A 27,875-nucleotide genomic window follows, 5' to 3' on the forward strand; every position below is an offset into this window, starting at 1 on the left:
CAGTATAAATCAGGCAGAGATGGCAAAAAGCAGCAACACTATGATCTTCTGAAACTAGATGTTTTATACAGTCAACATTTTCACACCTGTTCTCTATCCCTTTTTTACAGGAAACTCAGCTGAGGTTTCTGGGAATATAATCCAGATAGGATCATTGCCTTGTCATTATATTAGAGAGAGAATCTGATCATCTAAATTGATATTCACTTTAGTACATACAGAAAGGAAGCACTGGAAGTCACTGGCAAGGTTTTCCATCAACAAGGCCAAACAACCCAGAAAACCCTGTCTAAACACAAATAGAGGGAATCGGTTCTCCCAGTCCAGTTGGTGGTTAATTTGGTGGCTCTTCTCTATGTCGGAGTCAGATTGGCCTCTTGCTTCTCCTTCTCCCACACAGTGTGACTATGGAGAATGGAGTGCTACTCAAGTGCTGATTCCAGCTATTTATATCCTAGCCTGTGTCATTGGTACATTTGGAAATGCCTTTGTGCTCTTCGCATATCTGAACGGTCATGGAACATGGCCATGGAAGATTAGGAGCAACAACAAATCTGAATCTTCCTCCTCTTCGTGTTCTGTAACAGAGTCTCTGATTGTCAGTTTGGCCCTGGCTGACCTTGCTTTTGTCACTACTCTCCCTTTGTGGGCAGTCTACACAACCCTGGACTATCACTGGCCATTTGACAGCTTCCTTTGCCAAGTGAGCAGCTACCTGGTGACACTGAACATGTATGCCAGTGTGTTCTCTCTGGCTGGACTCAGTGTTGAGGGCTACTGTGTGATAAAACAACACAAGTCCAAGAACCTAGCACCAGTTAGGGCATGGTACATTGTCGGGTATGTGTGGACATCAACCAGTGTCCTTGCACTTCCCACTCTACTTCTATGGACTGTCCGAGAGGTCAAGGGACATCGATTGGCAAGCTGATGGTGAACACAATAATAGTAGTCCGCAGTGCTTGTGTGACATGGACTATTCTAGTTTGGTCATCACAAGAGCAAGCCAAGGTGATGTAGTCAGCACTGCTAGGTTTGAAGTCTACTGTCCTGGGTTTCCTTCTTCCTCTTATTGTGCTGCTGCTTTGCTACTGCTCCATGGTGCATTTCTTGTCCCGCCATTTTTGTCTTGGACCTCATGCCAATCACCAGCGCAAGCTCCTGCACATTGTTATTACCCTCGTGTTGGCCTTTTTCCTCTGTTGGCTCCCTTTCCATGCCAATATAACTTTGTCAGATTCGGTTGAACTTGAAATTTTACCCTATTCCTGCAGCTTTGACTGCTGGCTGTCCACCCTTATGCAATCAGCCTAGCATACATGAATAGTTGCCTGAACCCACTGCTCTATGTCTGCTGTGACCCAGCCTTCTGTCAACAATGCAAACATGAAGTCAAACTTGTTTGGCCAAGACCTGAGGGGGAATGGGATGATGCAGAAGTGAGAGAGACTGGAACAAGGGATGATCTGGAAGAGGATACAATTCAGAGAGATGCAGGACACAGATCCAAAACACAAAACTTTAACTGCAGCATGTAGCAATTAATATGAATGATTTTATATGAAGTAGATGTAGATTGTCTGTTTACTGGTACTGAAGGTGTACAGTGATAACTGGAAAACTAAAACGAACATTAAGTTTTTCCCTCTAATTAGGTGCTAAGAATTCCTCTATAATCTCTCACAAATATGGACTTAATTCTAAGGAATAAACACTAACCCCAGTGGCTTTAAAGAAGACAATGCCTGGTACACAAATCTTTGGAATGTAATTAACTGAGGAAAGTTATAACAATATACTAAATTAATATATGAAAATTTAAAAAAAAAAGTATATTCACCTGATACTTTGTAGTCTTGTAAATGTGAATATGAAATGTATGTAAAACAGAAGATAACTGATCGTGTACAAGTATCCAGACCCCTTTATGTTTTGTCAATTTAAACTTAATTATTCTTTGAAGGCCCAGTGTGAGTTTAGCTTGAGCTAAACTGGTTTATTAACCTTCTGAAAATAAAATTTAAATGTTAATATTCTTATTCCTCAATCAATATGCAAACAAGTAGACCGCAATGCCAGCTATGCCTTATGGGGACGACGGTCACCAACAACTCTAGTCCCTCTTGTTACCAATTTGTATGCCTCAAATATACTTAAAATATCTCTTGACAATGTTTGGATCAATTCTAAAATATAAAATCAGTTCATCTGGTGGTAGCAAGGTTAAGTCCATACAAATCCAATACATTAAACCACTTCTTTTTGATACATTGCACTAACAAGAATTTCTACCAATAGCCTGATGGCCAGAAAATTGTTTCCAAATGTCAACATGCAAGTAAGACCTCCTGTAAGAGTTCTGTACAACAAACAGGAAGGACACTGTAGAAAATTATTTCAGACATTTGACCTTGAGTCTTGAATTACTAATCTAAATCGGCTCATCTGCTGATTACAAGGATAATTCCATATTACATTACAGGCATTTAAGCAGACACACTCAGAGTGACATACAACATACCCAAAGCAGCAGTTGGGGGTTAGGTGCCTTGCTCAATGGCACTTCAACCATTCCTGCTGGTTCAGGGACTCGAACCACTGACCAGTAACCATATAAATCCTACATTCAACCACTCATTCTTGAGATATCGTGCTGAAGATACTGAAAATTTCAGATAGATGCAAGGACAGCCTGAAAACCCACCTAGTGGTAGAGGCATAAAAATACACCATAATGAGGAAAGAAGGAGAGGAGACACAAGCAAACATGATGAAATAGTGGATGAAAAGCCTATCCTGGCAACACTTGGCACAAGAATTCTCCAAATGGGAAGCCAGTCCATCACAGGGCACCAGGTACACAAATATTCAGGCAATCATTCACACCTAAGGGCAGTCTCACATAGCCCAGGAGAGGAAAAAAAACCCCTCACCAATTTAAAAAAAAAAAAAAACATTAACATGATAAAAAGTCTATACTCTGGCTGGTTCTGTCAAATCTCTGGTGCCGAGCTCTCTTTAGCAAGTTTCCTTCACTGTATGTATGATAGTTTCCAGATGTGTGGCATCTGGTTTACTTACCATTAAACTTAAGTTTAACCTTGATTTCATCAGACCATAGAATCTCATCTCTCATGGCCTTTAATTCTTTTATGTAGAGGAATTCACTGCCTTCAAGAACTTCAATACCGCAGAAGTTTTTATTACCCTTTCTGACACTGATGTCTTAACACAGTCCTGTCTTGGAAATCTAGTGACAATACCTTAGATCCATATGTGAATGCCTCTGAAATATGAATTACTGTTTATGCTTATTTATCATAGTAGTACTTACAGATTGATAGAGTAATTATATTAATGTAATGCTGAAACATACCAAAATAAGCTCTGAATGTCTAAGCACACTGTATATTAAAATCTAATGCTCAAAAAGTTAGAACACCAAATGTACACAAAATAATCCATAAAGTAGATTAATGAAAAAAGTTTATTTTTTTAATGGATATTGACAAATAGAACAGTAGACTGGAAAATGTTCCATACTGAGGTTGTAATAGTCAGATGAGTTCAAAATGAACTGAGCTGATCGCTTTTCATTTCACATTGCTAAATTCATGCTTTACCTTGAAACTCAACTCCCTCAGACACTTGCACACACTTTCACACATGCTTTGACACAGTTTCCAGGCTTAAGCATAGTACTGCAGGTTGGCCTTTTTCTTGGCTTGGACCTCTAGAATACCCTCCATGTAGTCTTCATGGTTCAGCTCAGTGGCCCCACGGCGCAGAGCGATCATGCCCTAAAAACAAAGCATGCACACACACTTAGGGATAGGGTCTTGGTACAAAATAATAAACAGATGAAAAAAAATGTAACATCCCACACGGCCCAACATCAGGATTAGGATTTTTTTTCCAAACAAGAACTCCGTTGAAAGACAAAAACAAAACCATCTGCAAAGATATAAAAACACAACCTTGTCTCTTTACTGTTTGAATTTACCAGAATTACAGAATATTTTTGCTGAAATCCAATCAAGGGGTTGGGAAAATCTTATGCAGGATTTTATTCATGTTATGTGCTACACTGAAAATAGGGCTGCATCATATGGACAAAAATACTTGACCTGCAATCAAGATGATGGCTATTGTGAAGAAAAGTGAAAAATTAAGACAAGCAAATACATAGAGTGTAAAACGTGTTAGTAAATAATCCCATTTAAAAAAAAAGCAAATTAAAAATAGCCGCTGGATAAAAACCCATCTATCTTATGCAAATAAAGACACAAATTTCATTGTCCGATGGTCAAGTATTCATGAGACACATTGCCTTGCAATTATGATCAGATTCCTTGTGGTGGTACACGTACGTTGTTCATATAGACATCGTATAGTCACAAAAGCCATCAAAAAAAAACAAAAAAAAAACGGATCGATGCATTACCATATTCTTTTCAATATGCAGCTTTGCTCCACCCTGTGAATCTTTTCTTTCTGTCCAACATGCTAATGGATAGTATGTTAACTTTTAGCATGCTAACACGCTGAGGGTGACATGCTAACAGTTAGCATGCTAACATGCTCAGGAGAACTCGCTAACAGCAAACATGCGAACTCTGCATGCTACCATGCTAATCCTAACATGTTAACAGCTCTCATGATAACATGCTAATGGTGAACATGCTAACAACTCGCGAGCTAACAGCAGGCATGATATCGTAATGGGTAACATGCTAACAGCTAGCATGGTAACACGTGAATGCTTACATGCTAAATTGCTATCGTGTGTGCGTGTAAGCAGGGCCGTTGACAGCTTTAGCTGGGCCCGGGACAAAATAATCTGAGTGGGCTCCCCCCAAATAATCTGAGTGCCCCCCCACACACACACATACGCGCGCACGCACATCGCCACACAGCAACCACCCACACCCAACCCCTCTTTTCACAGTCTCCATTCACTCCAACCCTTAAATAACAGGTATTCCAAGCCCGTTATAACAGTCAACCATTTTATTTCAACATATTTACAGTTTGAACATTTCCTTAGTCTGCAACTATTCAGGTGCGAAATGCAATGCGCCGGACTTTTGCTGTGGCAGTCGTCAATAAGGTCATTGAAGTCCAGCTTCTTTGCAAGTTCGCGCTCTATAGATTGATTGATTGATTGAGGAACTTTATTAATCCCCAAGGGGGAAATTGAACGCCACCTGACCATACATACAACACATAACAGTAAGACAGGACAACCACATCATAAATAGAAGGAGAAATATAAATAGATAAAGATATAAAAAATAAAAACAGTATAGAGAGCATAGCCAGCCCATTGAGCCTCTCCTGTGACATGTTTGAGCGCAGGTAGTTGATAAACCAAAATGATTGTTTACGGGATGGAACTGGGCCTCAATGAGAACAGAGTTATGGCTTTCCCAAAATCTGAACATAGAAGCATCACCACTAGTGATGTATACAGTGAGTTTTTCAGTGTATTTTTTTGTCTTGTTTTTCATAAACATCCTTTCCGTACTCAATTTAGAATGTTACAAAAAAAAAATTGACACCGTCCCAACCACGTAACATTAGCCTATCTGACCTGGGGGCTGACACGTTTATTACGGATAAACCAAAAGGATTACAACGTTCCCTGGATATAGAACTGGACCGAGAAGATTTCAAAATCTTAACGTGTAAGCAACAACAATAAAACAGAGGTCGTTTTATTCATTTAGGGCTTATTAGGCTACTTTCATTAATTGCGCTTTTCATACAGGCCTATCATTTTTCACTTGAGCAAGGGAATTGTTTGAAGAGTATCCAGTCTAAGCGAAAGTTTAATGTTTTGCAACAGACTAACCTCAAAACACCCCATTTATAGCCCATTCGTTACATTAAACTCCATCTAGCTGGCAATTTCACATGCCGTCGTATCTACACGGGATGATTTCCAACAAAATAAGGTTTAATTAACAAGAGGCAGCGTTCCACGGGCTTTCAGCTAACCGGAGTCCAGCTCAGCGCAGCTCAGCAAGCGTGCCTAAAACCAGGGTTCGAATTATAAATTTGACCCTATGGGGGTCCCTATTTTAAAAAAAAAAAAAAAAAAAAAAAAAAAAAGCAATGCATACTCGCTCTCCTGGACCAGCGCACTTTTGCGCACTGCAGTGCACAGCTTTCACACACAGGCGTGCGCATGCACGCACGCACACACGGTGTTGCATATATATATATATATATGCTGGATATCAGCTGGATAGTACAGTGGTAATGCTCACTGACTACGACGCAGGAGATCGGGGTTCGAATCCCGGTCGGGGCAAAACATCATCCAGTAAGGGTCCTTAGGCAAAAACCCCTCATGATATATCAGCCTACCTCAGGAATGAGTGAAAACATAACTGATAGAGTCATACCGGCTCAGACGTCGCCCGGGTCAACAAGGTCTGCGTCAGTTGCTAGGGAACCAGGGCAAACTGATGAGAAATGGGCTACTGGAACAAGACATCGATGGACGAGGACAGAAAATACGGATTTGCTGGAATGCTACTATACAAGCAATCCCAGAGAGAGGGGATACATGCAGCGAATGTGTGACCATTGGATACTTCGAAACCCACAATCAAGGCTAACAAAGAAACAGCTATTAGCCCAGTGTTCCAACATCCATAATCGAAATCTGCTATCACAACTAGAGATTAATGAAATACAACAACGATGCTACGGCAAGGGGGAGCCAGGAAGACAGGTCAGCGGGGAGATGTCATCATCCCCACAACCAGAGATTGGGTACCAAGCCCCAACAGCTAACAGCCTCAACACAAGAGCTGCTGACCTGAGAAGGAAGATTGTGACCCAACTGGAAACCTGGAGCCCCCGACGAATACCGAAGCTGAGTTGCCAAGTACCTTCAGAAGATCTACTAGTAGATGTGAATGCTGCTCTGAAGACAATCTCCACAAGAACAATCACTGAGACCAACAAGCTGATACACAGTACAGCAACAGTAATCATGGAGATGCTTGGACACAAGGTGGGCTCGGGACATAACAAACAGTATCCACCATGGAAGAGACGATTAGAGGCCAAGATAAAGGCAGCAAGGAGAGAAGTTAGCCAGCTAGCTGAACTACAGAAAGGGAACATGGTGAATAAAGGGGCGCCCAGGAAGTACAACTCACTCTCCATACCAGAGGCACTCGAAACTGCCAAACAGCGACTAACAGCTCTGGCCACCCGGTTGAGGAGATACACTAAGGAAGGAGAGGCCAGGAGAATAAACAAGCTGTTCTCCACTGAACCAGCCAAGGTGTACTCTCAATGGCAGGGGAACAACAACCGGTCAGACCCACCAAGAGCTGAGGTGGAAAAATACTGGAAAGACATATGGGAAAGAAAGGCATCACACAACACCGATGCCCAATGGTTAGTGGACCTAAGAGCTGACTACAGCAACCTCCCAGAACAAGAACCAGTAACCATCTCAATGGCAGACGTCCAAGAAAGAGTGTCAAAGATGAAGAGCTGGACAGCACCAGGCCCCGATATGATCCATACGTACTGGCTGAAGAAGCTAACTGCACTCCATGAACGCCTAGCAGCACAGATGAACCAGCTACTGAGGGATGGAACCCACCCAGAATGGCTAACCCAAGGCAGGACAGTCCTAATCATGAAGGACCCCCAGAAGGGACCCATCCCATCCAACTACCGGCCAATTACCTGTCTCTGCACAACATGGAAGGCCCTGTCAGGCATCATTGCGGCAAAAATGAGTAAGCATGTGGCTCAATACATGAGCGAGGCACAGAAAGGAATTGGCAGTAACACCAGAGGAGCCAAGCACCAGCTACTGGCCGATAGAACAGTCGCCCGAGACTGTAAGAAGAGACAGACCAACCTGTGCACTGCCTGGATTGACTACAAGAAAGCCTACGACTCAATGCCACACACATGGATACTGGAATGTCTGGAACTGTATAAGATCAACAGGAACCTAAGGACCTTCATACAGAACTCAATGGAAATGTGGAAGACAACCCTAGAGGCCAACTCAAAACCCATTGCCCAAGTCAACATCAAGTGCGGCATATACCAAGGAGATGCGCTATCACCACTGCTGTTCTGCATAGGCCTGAACCCCCTCAGTCAGATCATCACGAAGAGCGGCTACGGGTACCGATTCCGTAGTGGGGCAACAATCAGCCACCTGCTCTACATGGATGACATCAAGCTGTATGCCAGGAATGAGCGAGAAATAGACTCGCTGATCCACACCACCCGGATCTACAGCGATGACATAGGGATGTCATTCGGATTGGACAAGTGTGGCCGGATGGTCTCAAAGAGAGGCAAGATGATCCGGACTGAAGGGATTGACCTACCAGAGGGCAACATAGGTGATATCCAAGACAGCTACAAGTACCTTGGCATCCCACAGGCTAATGGAAACCATGAAGAGGCCACAAGGAAGTCAACCACAGCCAAATACCTCCAGAGAGTAAGGCAGGTCCTGAAAAGTCAGCTGAATGGTAAGAACAAGGTCCGAGCCATCAACATGTATGCACTACCAGTCATCAGATACCCCGCTGGTATCATAAACTGGCCAAAGGAGGAGATAGAAGCCACAGATATCAAGACTAGAAAGCTCCTCACCATGCATGGAGGGTTCCACCCCAAGTCCAGCGCCCTGAGACTATACACTAAGCGGAAAGAGGGAGGCCGAGGGCTAGTGAGCGTCAAGACCACGGTCCAGGATGAAACATCGAAAATCCGAGAATACATCAGAAAGATGGCCCCAAAGGATGAACTGCTAAGTGAATGTCTCAGGCAGCAGAACCCTGATGAGAGTGCAGAGGAGGAGGAGGAACAGACAACCTGGAGGGACAAACCCCTACATGGCATGTACCACCGTCAGATAGAGGAAGTGGCTGATATCAAGAAATCCTACCAGTGGCTGGATAATGCAGGACTGACAGACAGCACAGAGGCACTAATCATGGCAGCACAAGAACAGGCCATAAGCACAAGAGCCATAGAGGCCAGGATCTACCAGAGTAGATCAGACCCAAGATGCAGACTGTGCAAAGAAGCCCCTGAAACAGTCCAGCACATAGTAGCAGGGTGTAAGATGCTAGCTGGATCAGCGTACATGGAGAGGCACAACCAAGTGGCTGGGATAGTATACAGGAACATCTGCAACCAGTATGGAATAGAAATACCCAAGTCCCAATGGGCCATACCACAGAAGGTGGCTGAGAACAACAGGGCCAAGATTCGGTGGGACTTCAGCTTCCAGACTGACAAACAGATCCTGGCTAACCAACCGGACATAGTGGTGGTGGACAAAGAGCAGAAGAGGGTGGTGGTGATAGATGTGGCGATCCCAGCTGACGCCAGCATCAGGAAGAAGGAACATGAGAAACTTGAGAAGTATCAAGGGTTGAAAGAGCAGCTGGAACGGATGTGGAAGGTCAAGGGTTGCGTGGTCCCCGTGGTAGTGGGGGCACTTGGGGCAGTAACCCCCAAACTGGGAGAGTGGCTCCAGCAAATCCCAGGAACAACATCTGAAGCCTCAGTCCAGAAGAGCGCAGTCCTAGGAACATCGAAGATACTGCGCAGAACCCTCAAACTCCCAGGTCTCTGGTAGAGGACCCGAGCTTGAGGATGACATGGATACCACCCCCCCGCCGGGGGTGAGAAGGAGATTTTTTTTTTTTTTTTTTATATATATATAATATATATATAGTTAAACAAATTATACATATACACACATATATAGTTAAACAAATTATACATATACACACACATATACATATATATATAAAAAAAAAAAAAAAAAAATCTCCTTCTCACCCCCGGCGGGGGGGTGGTATCCATGTCATCCTCAAGCTCGGGTCCTCTACCAGAGGCCTGGGAGTTTGAGGGTTCTGCGCAGTATCTTCGATGTTCCTAGGACTGCGCTCTTCTGGACTGAGGCTTCAGATGTTGTCCAGATGTTGTGTATATATATATATATATATATATATATATATATATATATATACACACACACACACACACACACACAACCCCAATTCCAAAAAAGTTGGGACAAAGTACAAATTGTAAATAAAAACGGAATGCAATAATTTACAAATATCAAAAACTGATATTGTATTCACAATAGAACATAGACAACATATCAAATGTCAAAAGTGAGATATTTTGAAATTTCATGCCAAATATTGGCTCATTTGAAATTTCATGACAGCAACACATCTCAAAAAAGTTGGGACAGGGGCAATAAGAGGCTGGAAAAGTTAAAGGTACAAAAAAGGAACAGCTGGAGGACCAAATTGCAACTCATTAGGTCAATTGGCAATAGGTCATTAACATGACTGGGTATAAAAAGAGCATCTTGGAGTGGCAGCAGCTCTCAGAAGTAAAGATGGGAAGAGGATCACCAATCCCCCTAATTCTGCGCCGACAAATAGTGGAGCAATATCAGAAAGGAGTTCGACAGTGTAAAATTGCAAAGAGTTGGAACATATCATCATCTCCAGTGCATAATATCATCAAAAGATTCAGAGAATCTGGAAGGATCTCTGTGCGTAAGGGTCAAGGCCGGAAAACCATACTGGGTGCCCATGATCTTCGGGCCCTTAGATGGCACTGCATCACATACAGGCATACTTCTGTATTGGAAATCACAAAATGGGCTCAGGAATATTTCCAGAGAACATTATCTGTGAACACAATTCACCGTGCCATCCGCCGTTGCCAGATAAAACTCTATAGTTCAAAGAAGAAGCCATATCTAAACATGATCCAGAAGTGCAGACATCTTCTCTGGGCCAAGGCTCACTTAAAATGGACTGTGGCAAAGTGGAAAACTGTTCTGTGGTCAGACGAATCAAAATTTGAAGTTCTTTATGGAAATCAGGGACGCCGTGTCATTCGGACTAAAGAGGAGAAGGACAACCCAAGTTGTTATCAGCGCTCAGTTCAGAACCCTGCATCTCTGATGGTATGGGGTTGCATTAATGTGTGTGGCATGGGCAGCTTACACATCTGGAAAGACACCATCAATGCTGAAAGGTATATCCAGGTTCTAGAGCAACATATGCTCCCATCCAGACGACGTCTCTTTCAGGGAAGACCTTGCATTTTCCAACATGACAATGCCAAACCACATACTGCATCAATTACAGCATCATGGCTGTGTAGAAGAAGGGTCTGGGTACTGAACTGGCCAGCCTGCAGTCCAGATCTTTCACCCATAGAAAACATTGGGCGCATCATAAAACGGAAGATATGACAAAATAAACCTAAGACAGTTGAGCAACTAGAATCCTACATTAGACAAGAATGGGTTAACATTCCTATCCCTAAACTTGAGCAACTTGTCTCCTCAGTCCCCAGACGTTTACAGACTATTGTAAAGAAAAAAGGGGATGTCTCACAGTGGTAAACATGGCCTTGTCCCAACTTTTTTGAGATGTGTTGTTGTCATGAAATTTAAAATCACCTAATTTTTCTCTTTAAATGATACATTTTCTCAGTTTAAACATTTGATATGTCATCTATGTTCTATTCTGAATAAAATATGGAATTTTGAAAATTCCACATCATTGCATTCCGTTTTTATTTACAATTTGTACTTTGTCCCAACTTTTTTGGAATCGGGGTTTTATATATATATATATATATATATATATATATATATATATATATATATATTTATATTTGTTAAACAAAGGAAGATCGTTGTGAGATAGAGGACAAGTCTTCTTCGGACTTAACTTCACATTCGATTTTGCAGGCTGCGAATTTCAGTTTGCGCGCATAGTGGTGTGGTGGTGAAGTACAGCCGTACATGTTGCGGTTTAATAACACGTTCAATACAAAGTTATGGCTGCATGGTGATCGGAAATGAAACGAGTTTTATTTATATTTATATGGTGATATAGGCTATTCAAGCTTATTATGGTGATATATGACGTATTTGAGAGACTTCCACAGAAAATTAAGTTTGCTTCTTTCATGGGAGCCTGAGGGAATGGGAGCTCAGCTCCCATTGGCTCCCACGTAATTCGAACTATGCCTAAAACATTTGGATATGATTGCGGGCCAATGTGCTATTCTTTGCTTCATTGAGATATATGCAACACAGTGTTATTAAACCGATATGTTTATGAAATAATTCAATGCCCTGTGCATTTCAGTGTTCACTCAGTGTACCCTGCTATCCCCTACTTTATAATTATGAATGGCGCGTCGCGCGTGCTGGGGTTACATTACAGGGCTGGAAAAAAGTTATGTGTCTTACCTGGCTCAGCTGCCCCACTGCCTTCACCACCTGCTGCATCATCTAAATCTTTTCTAAAATATCTATGCAGTGAGCCCCTGAGGCTCTTGGCTTCTTCATCTCTTTTTCTCTTTTCTTTTCTTTGCTCCTGACTTGTGCATGTTGGCAAACGGGCTCGCACGCTTATTGTCGAAGCGTTATGATGGAATAGTGCCGTGTTATTTAGCGCCTTAATCAAAGACCAAACCATTTCTGCATTAGGGGTGGTAGGTGGGTTCTTGAATCTATTTTCGAAGACAATAAAGGCAAAAGAACCAGAAATCATTCATTGAATGCAAATATAGCACATTTTTCTCCCCCAAATCAACACATTTTGAAATGAAACAGAATGATTAATGGCATCTTCATGAGGGACCAGTTCTGGGCCCCCCTCATGCCTGGGCCCGGGACAAAATACCCGGTTGTCCCCCCCTGTCGACGGCCCTGCGTGTAAGTATTCCTAATAAAGTGGCCATTGAGTTGACATTGATTTGCTGTCAAAGTCTCAAATGAGCAGATCCTTGCCAAATGCTTCATCACCTATGGGGGAAGGGAGGAATGACTCAGTCAAGCTTCCATTGATTAGCGGCAAAATGGAGAAAAAAATGGACGGATGAAAGGCCAGACAAAGACGAGTGCAGCTCAAAACCAATATCGTGTGTGATGGGTGATTTAGCCTGAGGTGCCATATGAAGTTTGGTGGATGTGTGAAGTGTTACTGAGCAAAACTCCATTCATTTGAATGGGGCCAAAAATCAATGGAAGCCTATGGAGGTAAAAAGAGATGGGTGAAAACCAAGGAAAAGACGAGTGCAGGTCTCAGATGAGGGGATGGATCTGTGCGGGAACTTGGCCTGAGGCATCAAGTGAAGTTTCTTGAAGTTTGGTCACTTGGTTAAAAAAAATTGATGGAGAGTGAAAGTTTTTCTCCTGAAACACCATTCATTTTCAGTGGGGCCAAAAATCAATGCAAGCCTATGGAGGAAAAAGGGATGAGCAAAAAGAAAGGAAAAATATGAGTGCAGGTCAGAACCGATTGCATGTACGTGTCGGGGGAGTTGGCCTGAAGTATCGCATGAGGTTTGGTGCATCTGCGATGGAGCGTGTCCGATTAGGACGATTCGATTCGTGAGCCCTATTCATTCTCTATGGGAAAAAAACAAAAGAAAAACGACAAGAACAAGAGAACGGGCACGTTGATCCAAAAGTTGTATACAAGCACACTACACCACTTCGGGCCAGACGTCTCAAAGTTGGAACGGTGTCTATCTCGAACGCCCTAGGAGGAATAGTGGATCCAAAAAACGTGTCGGAATAAGGCAGAATAAGTAAACTTAAGAACAATAGTGCTAACACTAATTACTAGCAGTTGTCATAGTGACGAATGTATTTGTCATCTTTATCATAAGTCATCTTTTCTAGAAATCCCTCCACAAATCCCTACATTTGCCGAAATCCAACCCCAGTGAAGAGACGGTGGGAAGCCAGAGTGTAAACAATGAGCACGTGCTTGTGACCAATTAAAAAAAAAAAAAAAAACCCTGACTACACATAATGACCAAATGAGCACCAAGTTTTTGACCAATTACAAGGTGTCTTAAATCGGCCTGGTGTGGTGGTGTAATTATCCATGTGTGAAGCAAACAATGGTGCAGTCTAAGCTGGCAAAGATGTTTTGGGCAGGCTTCTTCAAGCACTGAAAAAGATTTATGGGCTGAAACAGCCACGGGGAGACACTCAAAAGCCCCTACTGTCCCTTAGCACAGTGTTAGTAACACAGGAGTCGGTTTAAAAAAAAAAAAATTTTAATTAAAAAAAAAAAAAAGAGAGGCCCCACCAAAGTGAAAGTTTTATCAGGCGCAGCAAGCAACTGAAGGGAGCTACATTTCTGGCGGCAAGGTGTGTTGAGTTCCCGTGGCTGAGGCAGTGGTGTTGTTAGGCTCCGTCACTCGGGCTATAGCGCTGGATATTTTGCCCTCAAAAAAAGTAAGAGATGAATAGATAACAACTGACTTGGATGTCATCTGGGATTTTGAATGTTGTTATATAATAATTTAGCTTAGAATTTAGCTTAGTCTTTGTGGACTTAAAGGAGAAATAAGTCAGTGAGAAATTATATTTTTATTAAACTGATGATGAATTTTACTACTGATATTTAAGTCAATTGACATATGCCTCAGTTTGCTGAGACACCATGGGTGTTGATAACTTAATAATAAGGAGACAGAAACTGAAGTGAACTAAAATTTAAAAAGAGCAGTGCAAAAATCACTAAACATGTCATAACCTTTGAATGTGTGGGTGATATTTCTTGTAAAGTTAGATATAACCTCCCCAACCTATCTACATTACAGGCATTCAGCAATCACTCTTATCCAGAGCCACATACAACATACACAGAGGGGGTTAGGTGCATTGCTCAAAGGCACTTCAGGCATTCCTGCTGGTCCAGGGAATCAAACCGGCAACCTTATGGTCCCAAAGCTGCTTCTCTAACCACTAGCCCATGGCTTTCCATGGCTTCCTCATGGCCAACTTTATATATGCCAACCTCCCTTAAAAAAAATACAAGCCCCAGGAAAACTTGACTTAGCCCCTGGTCTTTTCAATAGCTAGAAACACCCCTGGGCTAATGTATGATGAAAAATGCTGTGTCGTGTTCGGTTTCTAAATTGACGGGAAATTGAAATTCCTTCACTGTCGGTTGCTCCAAGATCATTCTTGACTGCTCAATTGTAAATCAAGTTTTCTGTTGAAGTAAAGGGTAATTAAAATAATTCCATGCTAAAAATAAATAATTTTTTTTTTTTAATTCAATGCTAAAATAACCTGGAGTAAGCTCAAACTAAAGAGGTTTATTTTAGCCTGGTGCCCAAAATCAAGTCTTTATTAGAAGCTGAAGTGGAGCCCAAATTTTATATATGTAATGGAGAGGCCTGTATCTGTGTAAATATTTGAATTATGCCAGTTTGGTTGGTATAAACCTGTATTAAGTCCACTTTAATAAGTAGGTAACTAGGAAAAAAATACAGACTAAGAAAAATTGAATACTTATTTGACTATTTTTCAAGGAAAAAAGTGGAGAATGTTTTTCAGAACCCAGGGGGATCCCTACTTATGTACTCTACCTGTAAGCTATGACAGAAGTGCTTTGTACACCCCAAGTAGTGCACTGTTGCTGCATTCTAATACGCAGCATGCACGAACATCCATACTTACTGCCCGACTGTTACTGTAGTACATTCTATGAGAATGCGAGGGAATACCAAGGACACAATCCAGATGTACTCCGCCACCATCTTACCTGTCCTCTGACCCGGATGTTCTAACCCATCTTCTTGACATTTTCCCCAGGTGAATTATTCTTCATTATTTAGAGGCTCCAGCTGAATTACGCAATATAGTGTGGTATGTTTGCATACTACAGACGTAGTAGATCTGGGTACTGTTCGACTACTGTTAAATGTCTGGACACCCTACATACTGCTTTTTACATACTAATAGTATGGAACTAGCGTGTGTTTGAATCTGTGTACTTCTGTACTAAAGCCTAGGTCACAACTGGACGTACGATTTTTTGGCCGTGCGATTTTTGCCGTTTCCCAAATCACTGCGTTTTTTTTTGTTCGTGGAGAAAGACGCATGTTGGCTGCAAGTTTGTCTTGCAACCTGAAAAAAAACGTAAGCACCCATAGAGTTTGTTTGACATGACAAAGAACCTCTGCGGCCGGTCTGCGGCTCGAAAATCAGCACGTCACACACGCGCCCTCCGTGCGTTTCTTGCGTTTTTTTGCACGTAGACTGGCCGTAGGAGCACGTACGGCCGGTTGTGACCGAGGCTTTACGGTCAAATGTCACCATTAGCTCCAGCTAGTGCACAACTTGCCGTGCTCAATTTGAGACAACACTACCCTGTCCAAATTCATTCACTACACAAATAAGTACACAGTGTACTACATGGAATTGTACTAACAAAAGTATACGAATTGCAACTCAGCGCAGGTGGACATTTCTACCCTGTGGTCCTATTGAAATACATTTGGCAAGTCAGATTAGAACATTTATCAGGCTAGTTTCAGTTTGACAATAATGGCAAACATTTGCCTTAATTATGAGGCCCCAAGTGGAAATGTTTAAAAACAGTACTTCCCAGAGGGAAGTCTGGGCTGTTCTGCTTAGGTTGCTACCCCCGCGACCTGGATCCGGATAAGCGGCAGAAGATGGATGGATGGAAAAACAGTACTCACCGCCTCCACACAGACAGCTTTACACTGGGCACCGTTAAAGTCATCAGTGCAGCGCGCCAACTCCTCATAGTTCACATCAGGACTAAACAGAGACAGCATGAGTAAAAACAGAGTGGGGGGGGGGGGGGAGATCTCTGTAGAGGATGTTGATGTTAATTTATTAAGTCATATATGCTGTGACGATATCGCAGGTCACTGTGAGAGAAAGATGGAGTCCACACCAGTGAAAATGACCCAAGTAGATAAAAAGGTTCTTTATATTGCTTGAGGAATGACCAACTTAAGACTTTTACATTCTGTAACTATGATTTACAGCAGACACACTATCACATACTGTATATTAAGAGATTACTCTGTACGACAATATAAAACACTTCAAATTTGTGTTTAATAAAACAGCCAGGTAACGGATACAAAAATCATCATGATTATCAAAACCATACTCGAGTCTGTCAGATTAACTAGAAGGGCACTCAGTAGAGTGCAGACCTCCACCAAGCCACATATCTGGGTTTGCATCAAAATCTAATCAATTGTTCTTCGCCTCATGGCCCAACTTTCCTCAAAATTTCATCAAAATCCATTCAGCACTTTTTGAATTATGGTGGGAACAAACAAACAAACAAACAAACAAACAAACAAACAAACAAACGGAGGTAAAAATATAACCTCCAACAAAGTTGGCGGAGGTAACTACACTGGCATCCTTCCCTGTAAAATATCATTGTTTACCTGTTGGTATTGCAGTTGCCCACAACAATACTTAGATTCATATGCACCAAGTTGCTCTGCATAGCAGTCATCTAAGATTTTTTAAGACTGAAAAAACTTTTATATCTAAAATCTTATAAATCAGGATATAAACATGGTCCCAGGACATCACGGCGTTAATAAGCCATAAAGGAAGCAGGTACCTGACATTCATTTTGCGTGAGTGGATCTGCATTATACGAGCACGAGCCTCTTCATTTGGCATGGGGAACTCAATCTTACGGTCCAGCCGGCCTGAGCGCAGCAGCGCAGGGTCGAGAATGTCCACTCTGTTAGTAGCAGCAATCACCTGTAACAAAGAATGCATCACAACTCAAATATTAAAATAGTGTATGATGTACATTTTTTATTTGTGCCTAAAGGAGCCTAAATAGAAATCCCAGTAATCTTTTTAAAAAAATAGACAAAATTTTGACAAAATTTAATCTTTTTAAAAAATTAGACAAAAAAAACAAGCAAGCAAGCAAGCAAGCAAGCAAAAAAAAAAAAAAAAAACACCCCTTCAGGCAGTTAGCTGTTACTAGTTCAGGTTAGCTTGGCAAGATCACTTACCCAATTTTAGGAATGTGATAAGCTATGTAAATATATGTACATAGTTTTGACTATATTTGTTGTACAAAAGCATCTAGAGATCATAAAAATAGCAAAGTGAAAACTGTAGCAAAACAATTCTGTGTAGTGGGCACTGGTGGCTCAACAGTTAAGGCTCCGAGTTACTGATCTGAAGGTCATGGGTTCAAGCCCCAGCACTGACAAGCTGCCACTGTTAGGCCTTTGAGCAAGGCCCTTAACCCTCTCTGCTCCAGGAGCACTGTCATGATGTGCCCCCTTGTTGTACGTTGCTCTGGATAAGAGCATCTGCAAAATACCTGTAATGTAATGTAGTGGTGGGCAGTTCAATTAAGTTTAGTGAACCGATTCCTTTGGAACAGTTTGAGAAATTGAACCAGGTATTTTCTTAAGAGTCCACATTAGTCCACACTTTCTTGCTGTTTGCATATTATTAGCAGCCCACTGTTAGTGATACCAAAGGTTTCTGACTGATTGCATGCAGTGGACTGGGAGCAGCTGAATTAGAGAAAGACTCAGTTTTGCTGGTGAACCGGTATGAACAACTCGCTCAAGAGTCATTTAAAAATAACTTACGTACGAACTGCATACCACCAATTCCGTGCGTGTGGCTGACAGTTCTTGTCTAAAGATGTTAGCCACATAGAGCGAAACTGTTTACATATTTAAAGGCACAGCCTCAAAATCAGCCCATCTTACCCTATTGGATTTTCATACTATGCTAAAACAGCATGAGGGGGGAAAAAAAAAAAAAAAAAAAAGGCATTTTTTAAACAAAAAAACTTGCATCTCAGGCAATAACATAAAATAACTTAAGTGTATGGCATGTCCCCTTTAAATGAAATCCTTAGTGTAATTTTAGGATTCATTTAAAGATTCATTCTATATTAATATGCTATATTAGTACATGCATGGAGCAATGAATCTGAGGTTACCGTCACTGATGTCTTAACTATGATTAACAGCATAACATTAGCAACAAGTATGAGGAATATAGACTAACACTTCATTTAATGTTGATTATGGTTCATGATGATGGCGATCATAGGCAGCTATAACATGAATTTTTCCCTTTTCTGTCTCTCGGTGATAAACAAAAGCAAAGATGTTTACAAGAACTGCATGAGTGAATGTCATTTAGAACAAACACACAATCATCTTTAGTTTTTAACAAGCTCATTTGTACCTTGACTTGCATGTTGGGCTGGAAGCCATCAAGTTGGTTTAGCAGCTCCAGCATGGTCCTCTGCACCTCTCTGTCTCCAGCTTTCTCGCTGTCAAAGCGTTTGGTTCCGATGGCGTCCAGCTCATCGATGAAGATGATTGAAGGGGCTTTTTCTTTAGCCAGAGCAAATGCATCACGTACCAGCTTTGCACCATCTCCTATAAACATCTGCACCAACTGAGGGCCTGCTAACTTTAGGAATGTTGCCTGAGAAATACAGCAGGTCAGGAAGAGAAAATTAAAGGGGGCACAACGAAATTAATTTTAATGTTTGTCAAGTGAGTTTGTTTTTCATTCCTTATAAAACTGTAATACGGTAAAATGCTGTAAAATGTTAATCTAGGTTATGCATGTGCTTGATACCCTGAAACTGCTGCTTCTTTCAGTACTACACAGTAATGTAATTTTAGTCAAGAAAATAAACCTAGGCTCTCGCCAGCAAATAATATGAACTTTTATTTATTTTTTTAAAAGATTAGTTACTTTGGTTTGCGCAGCACAAGCTCTAGCCAGAAGCGTTTTGCCTGTTCCAGGTGGTCCGTACATCAGAACACCTTTCGGTGGCTGGATACCCAAATTCTCAAACTTTTCCTTATGGTTCATTGGTAAGACGATTGCTTCCACCAACTGAACAACACACACACACACAAAATTATAATCAAAGAGTAGATCTGAGTGACAAAAACAGAACTGTACTGAAACATAAATGTAATCTTTAATGACAGCCAGTGATTAAAGAGATTGAAGAGGTACATGAACTCTGGTACCTCTTGGATCTGCTTATCAAGGCCTCCAATATCACTGTACTGTTCAGTGGGCCTCTCATCCACCTCCATGGCCTTTACTCTAGAGTCATACTCAGTAGGCAGTGTCTCCAGAATCAGATAGGAGTCCTTATTAACACCCTGAACACACACACAAACAGGTTTGTCTATAGAGAAAAAAAAACTCCATCTGTCTTTAACAAAAATGCATTATCAGATGTGCTCATGAAAATGTTTTATGTACCACAAGATCCCCAGGCTTCAGTTTCTCTGCATCAACCAAGCCAATAACAGGCAGGAAATATGTCTGCACAAATTATGCATTACAAAAACACCCATTAGAACACATCCAAACAATAAAAAAAAAAAAAAAAGTGTTATCCCTGTACATGGGCTAGTCATATGACCATAAACATTAAATAAAACATATGTCAGACCCACCTGTCGTGTAGATGTTTTGATGACTGCACACTTCCCCTTTCTCTGTGAGTCCAAATCGATATTGGCGCCATCCTCCTCCTGATCATTGGGGTCCACATCCAGTAGCTGCAAATGACAGACATCAGACTGAAACATTCCAATATACATCATCCAAGACTTGGAGCACAAACTGCAGTGAAGATCACAAAATCAGCCACTGTTTCTTCATATTAACTGCTGCATATTTAACACAAGTTTGCAGTAAAACTCTCACTTCCTACCCATGACAGTGACTATAAACAGATGTACCTGTATGGTATTTTTGTATAACCTTTAATCATAAAAATGTCAGACTAATTAAGAAAGTGGAAAGCAGCACAATAACCTCCTTAATGTTTGGCCAAAATTTGTGTACTAACTGATTTAATATGAGTTCTTTATTTTGTTCATCGTCTGAAGGCTGAAACAGAAAAATGTTAAAAACATTTCAAGACTAACTGCACACCATTCACAAGCAGTATTTTACAACTTGTACAAAAAACAATGAGGGGGTTTGATCTTTTTGTTTCTTTTGGTTTTTATAGACAAACATGCACCAAGGCACCTTTTTCTAAGATTTAACACATTTTTCCTTTAATTTCCACCATCATCATGTCTGTTTTTAAAAGACTGTTTAATATATTGATATTTAAATAATATTGTCTAGCTTTGAGTGGTATAGCAGATATATTCCATTCAGCTAGCATGATATCGAACGAGTCGAAGACGAGTAGTTATGGAGTTATGGAATACATCTGATATATAGAAGTTATGGAATACATCTGATATATCACGAAAAAACCAGCCAATGTTATTATTATTATTATTATTATAATACAAACATACTCAATAGAACATTAATAGATTTTACAAATAGTTAAGAATGGGGGGGTTACTTACCAATATTGAATGTTGATTTTGATCAAATGTAATTCAATGTTTTGTCAATCCAATGTACAAGGTCAAAGTTCTAACAATAAAAATGGTACAAGTCCAAAAAGCCTGAACAATCATCCAACTTGTATACAAGCTATATCCAGGTTGACAGTTCAAGTTCAAAGTTACTTTTGGTCGTAGTTAATTGTTACCCTGCAGTTGTTCAAAACAAAAGGGCTTTGCTGAGTGAAGTCCTCCTGCAAAAGTCTCCATCACCTTTCCTCATCTCCAAAGTAGAATTTGACAATATTTCCACTATTGCTCTCTTTTCCATTTTTCGATGTCCGTTGGTATGCTTTTCTCTTGTAAATATGCATGAAGAATATCTAGTGAAGTTTTGGTAGCCTTTTGAGTATTCAGCATGTCTTTCTCTTTAAATCTTCCGCTTTTAATGAAGCAAATCTCGCAGACATGTTTGTATACAGACTGTCACAGTCACTCACTAGTGTGGAAGTTTTACATCTCCGACTTGTCTCTTTTCCAGTTTTTCGATGTCCGTTGGTATGTTTTTCTCTTGTAAATATGCGTGAAGAATATATAATGAAGCTTTGGTAGCCTTTCGGGTGTTCAGCGTGTCTTTAATTTCAGTTTTCAGTTTATTTATTTAGTGCTTAATCCAAGCACTGAATTAACCCCGGCTTCTCTCTCTCCCAGCCGACAAAAAAATGATTGTGCGTATGCGCAGCAGCAAAGTTGTGTCACTGGATTGTTGCACGAGCTCCAACATGTGACATGTCTTGACAACGTGAAATATCACAATATTGCATGCTCATTCTCCATTGGGGAGAGTGGCGTAATACATGGAGGATAAGCGATATGATAATATTGCATGCTATCAAGAAACCTGCTAGAAGGGAATAGAACACGTTTTTATTCCATGGAAAAAGTGGCCCGTACGTACAATAATTAAATAATATTGGCTGGCACTGATTGGTCTATCAGATATATTCCATCCAGCTAGCATGATATTGAATGAGTCGAAGACAAGTAGCTGAATGGAATATATCTGATATACCACAAAAAAAAGCCAGCCAATATTATTATTCAGCAGAAAATCTCTAATGTGTACCAAATGTGTCTCACTGAGGGCCAAAAACTGACCATGTCCTTTCCAGCAGACACCTATGGTATATTGCCACAAATTATGTCTAATATATACCTGTAAAATTTCTCTCACTAATCTTCAGTGGCAAAAAAGTTACATACATTCAAGTTACGGCACTATCAGGGGCCTACAGACACTACATTTTACCTTATTACTTTGTATTTGTGATAAAGAAACGCTATAACGTGCATGATAATTGGTGTAACAACAGAACAATAATAGACACTGTTCCCCAGACCTCGAGTACATGTCTGTAAGATGCCGGCCTTTTTTTCTACTGAGAGAGCTAACTGTGGTGATTGTCACAGCTGTGTATATTCCACCCGACGCCTGTGTAAACACAGCGCTCTCTCTCCTGCTGAACACCGTTAACAAACAGCAGCGAGCCCACCCCGACGGTGTTCACACAATCGCAGGAGACTTTAATAAGGCCAACTTAAAGACTGTACTGCCGAAGTTTTACCAACATGTTAAGTGTTCCACTAGAGGGGAGAACACTCTGGATCATGTTTACTCCAACATCAAGCACGCGTACAGAGCCATACCTCTCCCCCACCTCGGCCAGTCAGACCATCTTTCCCTCCTGCTCTCCCCAGCCTACACCCCCCTCAGACGCAGAGCCACGCCCACCACAAGGACTATCACAACCTGGCCTGACATTGCACTCTCCAAACTACAGGACTGCTTTAAACAGACAGACTGGGACTTATTTGAACACCAGGAACTGGAGACATTCACAGGAACGGTGCTGGGCTATATCAAGTTCTGCATCGGGAATGTGACGGTGGATAAAAACATCCGGGTCTTCCCAAACCAGAAACCCTGGATGACCAGCCAGGTCCGCTCACTCCTCAGGGCTCGCAACACTGCCTTCAGGTCAGGTGATAGAGCTCTGTACAGAGCCGCTCGAACTGATCTGAAAAGAGGAATAAATAAAGCCAAGGCGGACCATAGGCTGCGTATAGAGTCCCACCTGTCCAGCAACAACACACGGGAGGTGTGGCGGGGCATACAAGACATCACAAACTTCAGAGACTGTGATGCATCAACTGGAGACTGGAGTGCGCCGCTGGCAGAGGAGCTAAATTGCTTCTTTGCTCGCTTTGAAACATCTCAGCAGCACTCATCTGCTCCAGCCCTGCCCCCCCACCACACAGTTCCTACACCACTCCATTCACTGTACAGGAGCACGATGTCAGATGGGTGCTCCTGACAGCGAACCCCAAGAAAGCTGCCGGCCCAGATGGTGTACCTGGTAAGGTGCTCAGAGCGTGCGCCCACCAGCTTGCCCCTACCTTCACCAGGATTTTTAACCTCTCCCTGGCTCAGGCAGTCATCCCGCCCTGCCTAAAATCAGCTACAATAATCCCAGTGCCGAAGAAGTCTCCCGTCACCAGCCTGAATGATTACCATCCTGTAGCCCTCACCCCGGTAATCATGAAGTGCTTCGAGAGACTAGTTCTTCAGCACATCAAGGACCACCTCCCCCCAGACTTCGACCCCTACCAGTTCACATATCGCGCGAATAGATCCACAGAGGACGCTATCACCGTAGCTCTCCACTCTGCGCTGAACCACCTGGAGCAGCAGCAGAGCTACGTCCACATACTCTTTGTGGATTACAGTTCAGCTTTCAACACAATAATCCCAGACATCTTTATCAGTAAACTGGACACTCTCGGCCTCCCTCCCTCACATGTGCCTGGATAAAGGACTTTCTTACCAACCGGCCCCAGACTGTGAGACTTGGCCCCCACTTCTCCTCCACCTGCACGTTATTGGAGTTGCTTTTAATCTCATTGTACATGGGTATAGTGACAATAAAGGCATTCTATTCTATAAATATACTTGTAAGGACAAAATTATTGACAAGTTGATTTAGTATGTAAAATCAGTCATATTAAGAGCAGAGAACAACAATATCTTCCCCATTACTGAAAAGACTGCTCTCCGCTAATATATGTACTGAAACAAAGACAAAACAAAAAAAGTCATATAAACACTTCCTTGTAAGAAGCCAGTAAACCAACTGAAACACCTGAAATTTGTCATGAATGCACATTTGTCTTATTTACATCTCTACAATATTTAAATTTATATTCTAATCTAGTTGAATTCAAAGAACGATTTTTATGCTTTGAAAAATATTACTGCGAAGGTGCTACAGACACTACAAGGTAGTCAGTTACAACTCCCAACTATTTTGAATTATTTTCAAAGCATTTATTAGCTTATAAAGATTTGAAAGTAGGAATACAATGTATAACTTCTTCAGTTATCCTGTGCTATTCTAACATTCAACACTACTTGCAAAAAATAACTTGTATCATGTTCATAGAAAAAATATTAATGGGCATCCATCACTCTTATATCTAACTGTCTCATACGATTTGTCAGAGAGTTGGCATACCTCTGTCTTCCCCTCATACTAACCAAAGTGCCATATATGGATAAAAAAAATAAACGACTGAGAACTCTAAACTCCAGCATGACATAAGGGCCTACGGACACTACAGGTGGGCTATGGACACTACAAGTGAGTTAATTATCCTGCATTTTGTAATTCAGCAAGACATTCCAAGTACCATATAGACATATTGTGTTGTTACTAAAGACCCTTCATAGTTATTGTACTGAGCTCATTGGATGTCTCTCAGCATTGTGTACAGAGGGGGGCCTACGGACACTGAGGAGATTTGTCTCATTTTTAAATCATACCTCAGTGGTATTAGGAAGTTATATTGTGAACACGTTTGGTTTCTTCCCCCCATCTGGATACTTTGTAGATGAGAAATTCATTATAAACTAGATATTAAATGCAAATTTGACATCATGAGCTTGATAAATTTGACAGAAAATCTTAATAGTAAATCTGTCACACTGCACACATTTGACTGAGTGGTCCAACAAGATGTATATTTTGCAACAAAATGGTGTACTTCAGCCTGAAAGATGAAGAAATATGATACACTAGCACAAACCATGCATCCACCAAGTTGAAATCATATTACAATACAGAAGATGCACAACTTTCCTTATTGAAAAAAATGAGACAAAAAAATTTCATGAAATTGTAGCAATTTTGACCCACATTCATTGCCGTCAAATTTTTATTACTGCAAATATCAATGTGCGATTTTCGACATCTGACAGTCCTTGCGGTAGTTTATCTGAAAACACTCAAACACTACAGTTATTCTGTTTCTATAATTCTGAAGTGTGTGCATAACATTGTCAAACATGAAATGGCTCACATTAATGATTTTCTGCTGATTCGACACACTTTTCCAGTTTGTTGGTATGTTTTTTTTCTTGTAAACAGAGGGGAACCGTCAGGGCCTTCAGAGAAGACCCAAACATATCAGCATTCTTGAAGGCCAACGCAAGCTTAACTGCAAGTCGGCACCATAAGTGCAGCGGAAAAGTCACCTTCCAGCTGGTGTAGCGTTCATCAGTAGTGTTAGCAAATGCTAATAAAGCGATCAAGCCAGTGCTATCGAGAGTTAGTACCACAGGCTAATGCCTGAGAAACTAAGATTTCTGTCTCCAGACTCTTCTTTCATACAGGCTTGCCACAGTATTTTTCACTCAGACTTAAGTATTCATTACCTCCGCCAAGGAGGTTATGTTTTCGGTAGTGTTGGTTTGTTTGTTGGTTTGTCTGTTAGCAACATTACGGAAAAAGTAATGAACGGATTGCTCTGAAATTTTTTCCAGAGGTGTGACTGGGCACAAGTAACAATCCATTAAATTTTGGCGGTGATCCGGATCACCTTCTGGATCCCGGATTTTTTTAAAGGATTCTTGGCGGAGGTCTGCGCCCTCCGAGTGCTTTTCTAGTTTCCCTATGTTATTTACCGAGTTACTTTTAAAATCAACAACTACACACAATGGAGTGACCTGGCAGCCTGCCACTAATCCCTTGCAAAATCCTTTGCCCTGTTGCTTTTTTGGTGTCTGGCTCAGTTTTGGCTGAGCTGAAGTCCCAGCTCTAATAGTAACAGTTCACTACCTCTTGTAAATATGCATGAAGAACATCTAAAGTTTTGGTAGCCTTTCAAGTGTTCAACGCGTCTTTCTCTTTCCTGGCGAATACATAAATGATTGTGCACACATGCAGCAGAAAATTCTCATCAAATATTCACATCAGCTGTGACATGTTGTCTTGACAACCATATTCAACGCTCATTCTCCATTGGAGTAGTGACGTAATACACGTAGGATAAGCTATATACGAACAATACTGCATGCTATCAAATCGAATGAATTAACCCCGCTAGAAGGGAATAGAACATGTTTTTATTCCAAAAAAAAAAAAAAGTTTCCTGTATGTATAATAACCTAGTCTGAAAATATCAGAAGTTATCATACCCTTAAAAACTTTAGATCGTAACACTCCGAACACAGAACAAATCTGCTTACCTCTATGACATTTGAGACAAGATACGGAAGAGTTTTATTCACTTTAATCTTCTCTGTGTTTTCTTTGATTTTGTCTTTCATCGCCTGTAGCTCATGAGTGACACGCAGCACCTCACTCTTCATGATCTGGAACCAAAACAATATGCAGGTCAGTAAGATGTTTACTTACTTAACCAGAAAAGTCAGCATCAACTCATTTTTTTGTGATTTACACTACAATCACTTACTTTAATTTCACTGTCCAGCAGCCTGGTTCGCTGAACTATTTCCTCAGTAGACATCTTTAGGACCTCCTCACCGATCCCATCCTGTGAAATGCAAAACAGCTTTGTGTTTTCAGAAGAACAGTGAAATCCTGTTGCACTGAGGTCTCAAATCAAGTCTTGCTTTATAACTGGCAGGTTTATTATATGCTTCATGATGGCACAGGTGTTCAGTTTAACTGCAGGTAGTTTATCATATACTTTACAGCTAGCTTCTGAACAAAAACTTTAATTGTAAGCCTAATTCCAACAAATAGGTGATTCCCTAATATTTTAACTAACATATGACTACTTGGGTAGTAAGCAGTTAGCTACCTAGCTTGCTAACAAAAAGTGCTAACTAGCTATTATTATCTTTCTAGCCACCATAAGTCCTGGTCAACAAGCGCTCGGCTGTAATCACTATTTAACACAAAGGGGTTATTCGGCATAAAATCAAACGATATATTAATAATTGAGAGTTTGGAGAGGAGAATAGTTAGTACCCAAAACGGGCCAAAATAATGAATCGACACTGAAAATTCACTGTGTCATGCTAAAGTACACCAGATAGCGGCACTCAGGAGGAATTAGCCAGCCTGCTAAATATCGGTTTACTACAAGTAACCGTCTGAAACCAGGTGTCCACATTTTACCTATGTTTTCAAACTAGCAGCTGTAATAAAACGAGAGCGAGAACTGAGATAGATTAAATAGAATAAAAATAAACCTCCACTTCATCCCAAATTGATCTGTCATTCAAAGACGCCATCTTGCAGCGCTTGACTTTTCTTCTTTAAGTTCTATACATC

General features: G+C 41.2%; 2 protein-coding genes across 3 annotated transcripts; one reads left to right on the plus strand and one right to left on the minus strand.

Annotated features, from left to right (window-relative positions):
• Window positions 1-355: 355 nt before the first annotated feature.
• On the plus strand, window positions 356-1,538 carry aplnr2 (apelin receptor 2). The gene is given in 4 exon segments (XM_060911549.1): window positions 356-915; window positions 917-991; window positions 993-1,285; window positions 1,288-1,538. Coding segments are annotated over 4 exon segments (1,179 nt in total).
• Window positions 1,539-3,469: 1,931 nt separating this feature from the next.
• On the minus strand, window positions 3,470-27,875 carry psmc3 (proteasome 26S subunit, ATPase 3). Of its 2 annotated transcripts, none has more exons than XM_060911696.1 (11): window positions 27,794-27,875; window positions 27,049-27,129; window positions 26,822-26,947; window positions 20,341-20,445; window positions 20,144-20,206; window positions 19,903-20,040; window positions 19,619-19,762; window positions 19,097-19,342; window positions 17,484-17,629; window positions 16,570-16,651; window positions 3,470-3,800 (listed from the first exon to the last, which is right to left on the minus strand). In XM_060911696.1, exons 1-11 carry the CDS (start codon window positions 27,833-27,835, stop codon window positions 3,690-3,692), a joined length of 1,284 nt encoding a protein of 427 aa, XP_060767679.1. In that variant the 5' UTR covers window positions 27,836-27,875; the 3' UTR covers window positions 3,470-3,689. The 2 variants fall into 2 exon arrangements, with proteins under 2 accessions (XP_060767679.1, XP_060767680.1); XM_060911697.1 differs by lacking the exon at window positions 27,794-27,875 and adding an exon at window positions 27,720-27,789.

Source organism: Neoarius graeffei, chromosome 27 (genome assembly GCF_027579695.1).
Source record: "Neoarius graeffei isolate fNeoGra1 chromosome 27, fNeoGra1.pri, whole genome shotgun sequence".
In the NCBI taxonomy this organism is placed as follows: Eukaryota; Metazoa; Chordata; class Actinopteri; order Siluriformes; family Ariidae; genus Neoarius; species Neoarius graeffei.